At 45.0% G+C, this 12138-nt stretch overlaps 1 protein-coding gene across 1 annotated transcript in view; it reads right to left on the reverse strand.

Annotated features, from left to right (window-relative positions):
- Window positions 1-2399: 2399 nt before the first annotated feature.
- The window catches only part of GlnRS (Glutaminyl-tRNA synthetase), a 29902-nt gene continuing 20163 nt past the window's right edge, over window positions 2400-12138 (reverse strand). Inside the window, exons 12-16 of the mRNA XM_077640442.1 lie at window positions 10214-10475; window positions 9998-10125; window positions 5787-5853; window positions 4538-4663; window positions 2400-2969 (exon numbers count right to left, since the gene is read on the reverse strand). Of these exons, the coding sequence (XP_077496568.1) occupies window positions 2919-2969; window positions 4538-4663; window positions 5787-5853; window positions 9998-10125; window positions 10214-10475 (634 nt within the window). The 3' untranslated portion in view covers window positions 2400-2918. The remainder of the gene's footprint in view (window positions 2970-4537; window positions 4664-5786; window positions 5854-9997; window positions 10126-10213; window positions 10476-12138) is intronic.

Raw genomic sequence — 12138 nt, forward strand, 5'->3', positions numbered from 1 at the left:
AGATATGTCGGAGCCCTCATACCACTCCTGGTGCTGTGGGGCAGCAGTTAAGTGATGTGTCACTGCTCTGCGATGACAGGCGCTGCCACCAGTGGGGCTTGCGCTACCCAGGTTGCTTTTGCTAAGCAACCACTAGCAACCAATCATTAATTTGACTGCCGCCTGCCACAATGGTCAGTTTGCTCACAATCCGGTGGGCAGGTTGTGATGATGCTACATGGTTACGTGGCCCAAGTGCCCCACCTACCTACTAGGTTGCTTCTCTGGCGATTTTTCATGGATTTTTCGCTCACCGATGCTGACTGTGCCGATGCCTCATTTTCTGCAACATGAGCTCCTCAATGCTATCGTGTTAATGACACTTCTTTCAGTATTTGCTGTCCCTTCATTTTCATGAGAAAGCAAGGAACCATTTTATGAATAAAGACAGTCTGTTCTGAATGACAAGGAACTGAAGCACAAAGTTAACCCATGAGTGGCTGTTCTGACTACTTCTCAGGCTATGCATGTTGTACCGAGCTCAGCCATGGTGACCTCATTATTTTTAGCCAGTCTAGAAGTGCACAGAATTGCCCGAACACACAAACACTATAATACACTGGAGAATACATTGCTTATATGTGCAACAAAATGAGCGTGCAGGGTGGGATGATTTCAGTCTTGTCTTCTATCCCGTTCAGCAACAAAGTCCAAGAATAATGTGAAAAATAAGATATACTGGTTTGGTTTGGTTTATGGGGTTTAACGTCCCAAAGCGACTCAGGCTATGAGAGACGCCGTAGTGAAGGGCTCCGGAAATTTCGACCACCTGGGGTTCTTTAACGTGCACTGACATCGCACAGTACACGGGCCTCTAGAATTTCGCCTCCATCGAAATTCGACCGCCGCGGCCGGGATCGAACCCGCGTCTTTCGGGCTGGCAGCCGAGCGCCGTAACCACTCAGCCACCGCGGCGGCTTAAGATATACTGCTGCCTAACAATAGATAAACAAAAATGTGCACTTTCACATGCAAAACAAAATTTGCAATAAATAGAATTAAATTAAAAGCACTCCCTCTCTTTTCTATCTTTTACAAATGAAAAGTCGACATGCTTTTCCCTTTCAGGACTACAGGCTGTATGTAACTTGCAGGTCTCCATTAAAGGGACACTGAGGAGAACTCTATCATTTTTTTTTTGTTAGCAAAATCTGATAGTTCGGCATTTCATGGCTTTGTTGCCGCTTGTCCGGGCGCGAAAGATGCATTTATTTCAAAGAAATTTTGATTCAAAGATGAAAAAGTTTTTCCCGCCGCTCTGATTCAAACTCAGCGAACTCTTATGACGCCACGGCAACTCTTATGACGTCTCAGAACGGAGTGACGTGATACGTGACGTAAACGCAGACTCCGTGATTTCTGACGGCTAGCGGTGCGGTGCGCAGCCTTCCTTTGCCAGCCTCAGAGATTCGCGGTTTCCATGATGTAAGGAAAATTCCTCCAAGGTGGCGCCTCTTGTCCTAGGAAGTCATCACGCTTGTACTTGCGAGATTGGCCTGTGGCGGTGACACCTGTATTTTGGCTCTTGCTATTTTCTACATTACAAGAGCTTTGTTTTCAGTAAGAGTGGCGTTTTTGTGATCAGGAGCTGCTATTTTATCGATACAAGCCAACTTCAATTTCTCCTCAGTGTCCCTTTAACAGTTGCCCTTCATAAAAAACAAGTAAACTCCAAATACGCATGAAGCTACATCAATTTTATCTGAGTGCTCACACCATACCCAGTGTGAAATTATTTCAATTTTCATATAAATAGTTTTCAACCACAGAGCAGTCACACCGTTCAGCACCAAAACATGCCAATGTACACCCATAGTCAAAAGTTTGAAAAGCAATATAAGCAGAAAAGATTTGATTCCACTGTAATCTTTCCATGCATGATGGTATAGGTATACACAGCCTAATTGCGATTACCTGTGCGAATTACAAAGTTCACCATTAAATATCAAGGAATAAGCCTTGGATCCAAAGAAACTAATTTTTTTTCTAGAGTAATGCCATCTACAAATGTTTGACGGCGGATGTACTATCGCAGGCAAAAGCAACAGACCCAACACCCCCCAACCACACTCTGCACGGGGGCGCCACCTGACAAAGCACCTATCGGCCCATTGCGCCAGTCTCCACACCAGAAGTGCTTTGTCAGGTGGCACCCCCATGAAGAGTGTGGTTGGGGTTGGTGGGTCTGTTGCTTTTGCCCGCGACAGTACATATTTTCAGCAAAGGTCACCAAAATATATTGAAACTCTATTAGAGAAGAATCTCTCACAACCACCAGTCTTCATTTGTGTCGGAGGCTGTCTACCTTCCTTTTCTACAAGCTTCCAACGTTCAACAAACAAAATATCAGACAATATACATGTATTCGCATAAATGTCTTTATGCACAATTTTTTCGTCAACATACAAATGTCACCCCAAAAGGTTTTTCCCTAAACGCATTTAAATAAACTAATCAACGTGCATTGGAATGGCAGTCCTGTGAAAAGTGGCTTTGCCACAGTACTAGCCGAGTAGAAAATACATTTAAAAAAAGCTCCAGGCAAAAGAAGTGAATCCAGGCCACAGCACTACAATGCCTATAGCTCACTGTTCTCCCCATTCATAACAGGGACTTAAATGCTAAAATTGTCGGGGCAGCGTTGTACATGAGACAATCACTATGAACGGTGTGTTCAGGATGGCACTTGCTTTCACTGCAGTTGCAGCAAAGAACAAATGGGGCTTTGGCAGGCTTGCATTGGAAAGAAGGCAAAGTAGTGTTCCAATAACCGTCGACTGTACAAAAATAATAATAAAAAAAGAATCCTTGTGCATTGTGTGTTTTGTTCACAACATGTCAAACAAACTGTGGCACCTAGAATGTCCACATCTTCACAGTTAGTTCTTGCCAGAGTCTTCTTTTAGCGTTACGGTCCTGTTAAAGATGATCTGGAAGAGGGGGAAGAAAAGAAAGCAAAAATGAAAACAGTGTTCACACGACAACTTTTCAGCATTTTTTTTTCCAGGTCAAAGATATCTGTCCCACTCTCACCCGGTGCATAAGCACAGTTTTAACCACAGTTTTTAGTTGACACCCTCAAACAGACTCTCAGGGTAGATTGTGAAAGTACAAAAGAGGGTTAAGCGTTATCTAAGACGGGTGATGCATTCCTCCCCAGGTGTGGGTGATCAGGCATCACGTGACCGAAATGTCACGCCTTTTTGAGAGATAGCACTATGGTGTAGACTTCAGCGGCAGGGAAGAAGACTGTTTGTTTGAACGGCATAAATGGTCCTTTCTCCCCACCCTTCCAGTTAGGAGGTGAGCAGTGTTTTCTTAGCTTGTCTGGCACGTTAGCAACTTGTGCTCTGCGGGATCTCAGCAGCGGCATTCATTGTTTTAGCCAACGATAGTATGGTAACAGTGATCTCCCTTTTGGCTCACGGCTGATTGTGTCAATGTGTTCTCAGGAGGGAGTTTCACTGGTCGGCCATGTCATGCACATCCCTCCTCACAGGGCACTCCCCCTCCTCCCCCCTTTTTTGCACTCGCAGATATCCATCATAAGATGCAAACTACACAAAAGATGAATGCAATGAAACTTTCATGTGAACTAAACTGAAATAATAAGAGCTAAACACGAAAGCGAATGGCAAATGAGAAGTAGCGCAGCCAGTCAAATATAGGAACCCCCTCGCTTTTTTTGCTTCACACTCATCACTATTCAAATGCAGGAGGGTTGGAGTTGAGGCATTCAGACTGGGACTTGTCCAAGACTGAGCAGAAGATATGAAATATTAATTGTACACTGTTTTCTCTTTCACCACTATTTGAAAAACAAAGTAAGAGCAAAAGGGAGGACAGGAACAAGAAAATACAGCATAATTAAGGCCTCCCTTTAACCACCAAATTAATTATTGAAACATGTACCAAAATCATCAGATTGTTTAGAGATTTTTGGCAAAAATGACTGCTGTCATTGAATGCTGTCAAATCACGTGCATGAAGTAGAAATTAATGATATTTTACTGTATAGCAGCTGTTGCTGATGGCATGACTCTGAGGATGCATCTCTCTGGTAATTTGTCACTAACTAAACACTATGTGTTCAGAAATACCTTCCATCCTGCTCTAATTGTCCTGTTATGTGCTAATGATTTACTTTCAGTTATTACATTTTATGTTATCACTTTTTTTCTAAATCTTGTGGAAGTACCTTATTTGCACGAATATAATGCAGCCACAAATATAATGCAAGGGCAGAGTTTGAGTCCACATAAAAACAAAAGCGGTCCATGAGCAAGGTTTTGCTTCCACAGTCTTAGTGCCATTTAAATGACAATAGTTAATAAATGCATGCAACATAATGCTGAATTTATTGACTATACACAGGTTATCACCCTAAGTGTACAAAAACTTTGTCAGCAGTTTTAATCGACTCTTTCTTGACTAAACAGTAAATAAATTAAACTGTTCACAAAACAGTTCATCGTGTAAACTTTCTGCTTAGCCTCACCTTCTCGGGTGTGGTGTCCTGGTCGACACAAAAGTAGCCCAGGCGTTCAAACTGGAACTTGTCCAAGACTGAACAGCTGGTCAGGGACTTGTCGATCATTGAGTCAGTGCAAACTGTCATGGCATCCTAAGAACACAAAGTCAAATTTACCACCTGGAATGCATGAGGCGTTTATGGCGCCAAATGCTGGCGAATCATGATCAGCAAAAAGGCAGAGAAGGACAAACGGGAGACAATAACTAAGGCATCCAAGCTACAAGTTATGCTACTGAAACATCAAAGCCGTTCCACCACACTACTGCGCAATATTTCTGGCAGTGCCTTTGTTAGGCATGAACTCCCCAAGCCCTCTCCATCAATAAAAAGACATACTTTTGGACTACCCCTCCACAAAAATTCCGGCTATGTGCCTCACTGCTACACTTTTATTCTACTACAATATTTTTGCACTATAACAATGAGATAGAAAGTGCTGTCTTGTAACCTTCTTTATCTGTAACCTGCCTTTGCCTTTGTTATGTGTTGCAACCTTCTTTGCCAAGCATTCTTTTCCACAGCATTTTATCCTGCTGACTAGCCAAAACCCAGGCTTTCCACTACTAGTGCAACATACAACTGCACACATAAACTGCTGTCGTAATAATTAAGTATGGAAGCAGATACAAATGAACTGATCCAAAGGCTTAAGAACTTAATCTGGCTAGTAGTTTCACTGATACATCCTTGTTTTTGACAGCGGAAGAGTAGCAGCCGCGGCCTGCAGTTCAGCCGTTTAACCACCAAACTAATTCCCGAAAAACATACCAAAACCATCAAATTGTTTGGCGATTTTTGGCGAAAACGACTGTTGTCAGGTTTAAAACGCGCACTAAAGGCACGAAACCAATATCATGGACAGCTACGGCCCTCTAGTGTTGAAAATTGCACCCAACGCAAGCGCCGACCGTAACTCGTCCTTGGTGGTGGGAGCAGCAGAACACTGGGCCAGAAGAGTGTGACTTGTCATTGGAGATATTGGTACAACCTCCCATGACGAGTACAGCTCGGGGTTGGTGGTTAAAAGGTTTCAAACTGTTCTATTATTCTACAGCAGACACCCAAAGGCTCTTGCTCATCCCCATCCCAAACAGAAAAGAAAAAATGCCCTGAGCTACACTGAACACACAAACTGTAACAGGAGTGCACACTCCAAAAGGTAAACAAGTGCAGGTACCAAGATAACTCAAGTGCCAAAGGCCATACAACTTACATGATTCACATCACAGAGATAGCCACCCACAACCTCACTTGCATCTTCCGGATTTTTGTGGAAAAATCTGCAAGAGTGTGAAAAAGACACTAGTGCATTATGATCTCTAATACGCATCTGTTACCAAGTGGCCATTCAGTAAATCAAAGATGACCATGCAGTAGAATGGCGGAGACAAACACTGAAAAAAAAAAAGGCAAACTGGCCTGTCGCATTGGGGAAAAAAAAGAGGCATAAGCCCAAATTGCTCTGTAGTGACTGCAGTTCTTACTATTCAGCATAGGGAGCTATGAAGAAAGAACCCATACTTCCAAGCAGCTCGACTGTTTATCACTGTACAGGCTCCCAGTTCAATGCCACCATCTCCCTCCTAGAGCCCTCTCTAGTGACATGAATATTCTTCACAGTGGAAGGAATGGCCAAGAGCGTTTTGGAGCAGGCCTTGCAGCAGGAAAAATGCCATTTTGGAGCAGGCACCATCGCTTTTGTAGCAGACACATGAACCTTAGAAGAGAAACTTAAAACACGAATTTATATCCTTTTACTTGTAAAGGTAGTTCTTATGAATATCACAAATAAAAAAAAGAATACAGCTAACCACAGAGAAACTGACGAAAATAAAACTGAGTATGACAAACAAGTCCATAGAGAACTGTGAGAAAATATAACTGCGTTTTTTCTTATGGCTATAAACTGCAGCGAATCTAACATCAAAATCCCTCCACCTTCTCTTGGGAGGCTACAATCGCTGACTCCAACCAGCAGAAGCAGCAAGGGCCGATTCAATGTGCAGTCGACACAGCATGTGCCAATGGTGACGTGGACTGAGAGGTAAAGAGAGCTCCACCCAACTAAGAGGACACCCCACTAACACTTTAATAAAGGTTTTCATTCTCACGACACACTTGAGGTGTACAAGAAAAACATAAGAAGTAGACCCTAAAACACAACAAAGATGTAGCAATATGGATAGAAGGACAAAAAGTATGGTGGGGCAGCCTAAAAAGAATGTAAACAATTAAGCCCCTACCTGTGCCAGTTGGAAGAAGCACTTTTCAACCACAGCAAAGCTTCACAAATGCAATATGCAATAATGGCAAAAAAAAACAAAAAAAAAAACAGGCCAAGCAAAATAAAAATTCATATGAGAAACAGGACCTCAGTAAAACCAGGTCTTTCGGCAAGCTAAAGAACTATAACACAACAGAGTCCAGTACCAAATGCAGGTGAAGTAGCTAACATAACAAAACACTGTCATGTAAGCAGTAACGACGCCATCCTAAATGTCTACTGGCTGTTCCTCCAGTCTCTGGTGAGGCGATACCATTTGCCAACAAGTCCCTTAACTTCTTAGTTCACGCATTCAGCTGTGACTAAGTGAATGCGCAAAACTCTCATCGCTCTTTATGAAGAGCAATGGCAGAAAGGCATCGTGCCAGCCAAAAATTTTACTCTACCCTGCACACCACCTCACCCGACCCCCTCCGCAATACTCCACTAAAAATATCCTAGCGCCGTTCCTGATGGTAAAAGAACAGGCTACAAAAATGTCTAAACCTGCTGATTTGCAAGAACAGAAATAACAAACGCAACACATTACCAAACAGTAAATGCAAAGAAAAAAATTTACTACCACTGGTTATCACTGACAAAGTAATTGCACGCATTGTAAAACAGAAACAAAAATATGCGTTGCCACCACCAACAGAACAGAGTGAGTGTAACTGTGCAAATGAGGCATTTATAATAATAAAAAAGGCACCCACGCAACGCCGCACTAGCACACGAAACACAGCCAACGGGAAGCACACCTGGTTTTTTAAGGCCACGGCCGCCACTGCCTGTGAAAGTGGTGTTAGAGGCCCACTTTTCCCTAAAGCCCTTGAAGGGCTTTCACATACTTTTTCCAGCTGTTCCCTCTTCCCCTAGGTTTGCCTGCCCATCACAGGTTACAGGACCTGCCGTTAGCTCTCCTACCATGGTGTTTCCTACTTTCTGCCTTCAATTCGCCAAGCCAGCCAAGCTGCCCAAGCTTCAAAAACGGGAGCAGAGGAGGCTCGTGTTAATTATCAGCACGGCATTGCAGTTGTATAAACTTCGCGGTGCGCTACTGCAGGTTTGCTTGCTTTTTTCGCAACATGACAGGCAGGTTGTAATAACTGCCTTTTGATGGCAGCTTTAGACTTAAGAGCTTTTTGACTGCGGGAGTAGTTGGTCTGAGCAACAAAGATCACCGTGCTAGCCTGTCACGTGCTCCCACCATTCCTGCTTGCGGCTGTAGGTTGGAAGCCCTTATTTTGACACAGCACTTGCTGGGCTACTTTTATGACTGCTGCTGATGCTGCCGTGTGCCAGTGGGTCACGGTTCGGCGAGAGCTGTGTGTTCTGTCAAGAGAACTGCAGGCGACGGTGTGTGCGTCTCGTGAGAGGGGAGGCGTCGCGGAGACCCCGTGGCACCGAGGGAGTTGGCTTCTCTGCGGAAGGTCTGTGTTGTCCTCACGGAGGAGGAGAGGCCGATGCGCTAGGGCATGCGCGCACCCAGTGGGCAGCACGTCGAAGCTTTGCTCGCGTCCGAATCACGTTGGCCGAAGGGGTGCCACCTCTAGCAGGCTGCGAGGTCGTTCGAAACTGAGCATGGCCCGCGAGGGGCGCAGCGGGGTTTACGGAGCTTCTCCCAAGCGAACACCCTTAAAAAAAGCCAGACGCCAAGCCGGGGGATGCTTGTACCCATTTTTACCGGTGGGTGTCCGGCGGTGGGTTTCGAACTAACCACCTCAAGCAGCCGAGATGGGCACCCAACCCACTGGGCACAGCTAGGCACAGCTGGGCACAGACAGAGCTAGCCGGCCCACTGTTTATGAGTAGTAGCAGTTTTAATAGGTACCACAAGAGTGTTCACATCACACCGCCTTCTTCGAGCATGGACATGACTGCGATATGTGGGCAGTAATGCTGCATATGCGGAGTGGGGAAGATTGCCTTCAAGGTAATTGTTGGGCCACATAACCCGAAACAGCCAAGCGATGTAGTATGTCGACACAGGAAGGCATGTACTATATCCCGACGTTTCTCTCACTTGTACCAGCTGGTACCTACCCTACGAAATACAGGCAAGGAAACTACATACATCTTCACACAACAAAATTCAACGGCAATAAACCACACCTGTCTGCTTTATCCACTGGCACACCAGTGATGAGCAACAGCCGTTGCTTATTATCAGTTTCAAACTTTTTAACCATGGCTACTCTATAGGTAACATGTTACAAGACATTGCTGCTTTCAAATACCCTGTAACCATCTATTGCTATGTGTAATAGAAAAGACAGCAGTAGTTGTAAATAAATAAATAAATAAATAAATAATGTTTCCATTCGTGCCATGAACCTGTTGTTCACTGAACAGACATGCGAACAGCTTGCATGTGTTTTTAGAGAATTTTATTGCACACAGCAATCTGAAACTACTCATTGATGGTGGATAGCTACTTGGCACATTTCTCAGGCATCCTTGGTAATCAGTTTTCCTACCCTACATGCATACAGTAAAAATATGAACTTCTTTCCACACGAAACCACTACCAAACACTTTACTTCCGTCTGATCCTTTATGTTCCAATTCTGACAATGCTATGTCACTGTGGTGCAATGCACAGAGGCAATGAAAACAGAAAAGCTTCCCTCCATGAGCAGGAGAACGGGTCCCCTCACTGGATGCCAAGGCCACTGCAGCGACTCACGCCGCCGGAGGTGACAGAACAGAAGTGCAGGGAGAATCACTGGTGTGCGCAGCCCACAGCACTGACCCATCCTCACTCTCACTCCCATCAAGACTGCCCTAAACTTAACTGGACTTGATCTCATCGGCTACATTTCAGTCTTGAATGACGGAGAAATTCAGTGACCACACTTCAGTGACACATTACGCAGTTAACTCCACTTGTTTAGCATTCGCAACCATTCGTATTGGCTCTGCTTTGGCACAATTTTGCAAAAAAGCCTTGTTTGTAGCAGCTTTGCTGGAATGGTGCAAGCTGGCACAATAAGTACAGGTTTCCTACCACTGTATTCAGCTTCACAGCCTCGCAGCATTTTGCACAGAAGCTGAGCACTCTTTAGTTTTCACTGCAACACTGCACACTATTTATGGCTATTTCTGCACATGTGGCAGCTCCCATGCTTTGGGCACAACCAAACCAACTACATACTTACAGCCTGTCATAAAGCCGCACTTCGCAGTTGACCGGCTTGGAGACCCAGTGGATGAATGCACGGGGCTTCTCGGCCTCCTCCGCTTTCTGGCACATTACCTCCAGCTCCTGAACATTTCCCGCTGCATCCTGCATGAAAGAAAAATGTGCCAACAGGAGACGAGTGCCAACAGTTGCTGCACAACCTGTCTCATTGTCACTTTTAGGCGGCACTGACCTTGATTACTTTGCTGAGTGAGATTACGAGGCCAGTATGCCGGAGGCCCACTGACTGTTTGGTTGTGAGGCGCCGAAAGGACTTGTCGGCGGCCTCCCTGAAGTCGGCCACCTCAATGTAGACCACACTGGCAAGGGTGACCGTGTGCGAACCCTTCTCAGGAAACGCTGGGAAGTCGGGCACTGTGACTGGCACCTCCTTGTCCTGGCCGTGCGGGAAGTTGGTAATGGTCACCCGGATCGGTTCCACCACACACATGACCCTGGGCGAATGCAACGAGGCAAGCGCGTGACAAGTCTGCAAGTAATCCTCTATGAATAGTGCATCCATTAGTCATCAGTTACACACCTCCACAAAAAACAAAAGGTCTAGACTAATTTTCTTCTGTGAAAGGTAAGGTTAGATGTGTTCTGGTTGCTGTGCAGACATGCAGAAACATGTACTGCAGTTTGTGTTTCAGTGCAAGGTGCGCTTTATTTATTCACTAAAATGCTCACAGTATTATTTCAAACTGTGATAATGTGCTCACTGTAAGCAGAACGAGTGCATTAAAGGCAGAGAAAGTGTAAGACCAATTTCATTGTTCACGTATCACATTGGCCAAATGTGCCATAGCAAAGGTATATACAGTCGATGAATAATTTTTCGGATCCTCTTGCGACCGCGAAAACGACCGAAAAATCGGGCAGTCCGGAAAATCAAATTTTCAGTGAAAAAATTACGAACTTATTGCTTTTATACTGGAAGAAGAGGTCAGTTGTGTTGCACACATTCTAAAGCTCCTAATGACTAAATTTCGCCAGGCGGCCGCTTTCACGAGCTCGGCCTGGCTTTGCTGCTCTCAGCATGTCGCCGATAAACGCACGGATTGGGACAAAGTCTAAATAGGAAAGCGAACACGGTGCTGCGGGAGCTGCATTGCGCCCGCAGTACAATGGGTTCAAAACGAGTACGTGAAGATGGCGAAACGATAAGAACCGAGAAACAGGCGAAGCAAGCGCTCCGCCGGCGTTGGCCTCCGTCATTAGGCCTAGCGACTAGAGCCAAAATCGGTATCGTATTCGGCAATATGCACTCTGCGGTGGCTTGCGTATAATGAGGGGCGTCTTGCCTGTCATCAAAACGCCAGTTATTTACAGTTTTACGATAGAAAAGTCAGGGTTGCGGTGCATTTTGCCGCGGGTACGCTGACCTCGCTTTAAAATGCACCACCATTTCCTTCCGCGCTCGCCGCCTCCGTGAAGTCGTATGCCTCCCACACGCTTCGCTGCTACCTTTTTCCGTATTTGAAACGAAAGACTCTGCATAGATGAGTTCCGCGAACTCTAACTGCTTTTAAAAAAGTTTGTGCAGCGGAAGACGTTCAAGAACCATACGAATTCGAAACCACGCGGGCGCAATGTGCTGACTCGCGCAGAGTTTCAGTATCGCAAGAGGCCCCTTTTAAGCTTGAATTTCGTTTTATTTGATGAAGTTTTCGATTTCTCCTGCAGTTTGAAGAAATGAAGTTCCACTGTACACATCATATAGTGGCTTGGGTATTGGCGGCGAGTGTGAATGAGGTCCAACAAATCGAGCAGTCAGTTGCGGTGCGTCCGAAATTTCGGGTGCTCTTATACATTGCCTCTATGGGCTATGTCGCGGTGCCGCGAAAAAGTCCGAATAATTAAGCATGTCCGAAAAATCAGGCGTCCGAAGTTTCGGTCGTCGACTGTACCTGCACTCCAGTACAACTTTATGCAGCCAATAGAAACAAAAAAAAAGTTGCTCATTAAGTCTGTCCAAACTCATTTATTGTTAAGCACTGTCACACTTGCATGTCAATTTAACCTGTGGTTCATGGTAAATTATTTCCTGCCACTTAAGGATTGCTCTTCCTTTCACTGCTTGAATGAAACCAATATCATTAATGCTTTAAAAATTCT

The sequence above is a fragment of the Amblyomma americanum genome, chromosome 10 (genome assembly GCF_052857255.1).
Source record: "Amblyomma americanum isolate KBUSLIRL-KWMA chromosome 10, ASM5285725v1, whole genome shotgun sequence".
NCBI classification, from domain to species: Eukaryota; Metazoa; Arthropoda; class Arachnida; order Ixodida; family Ixodidae; genus Amblyomma; species Amblyomma americanum.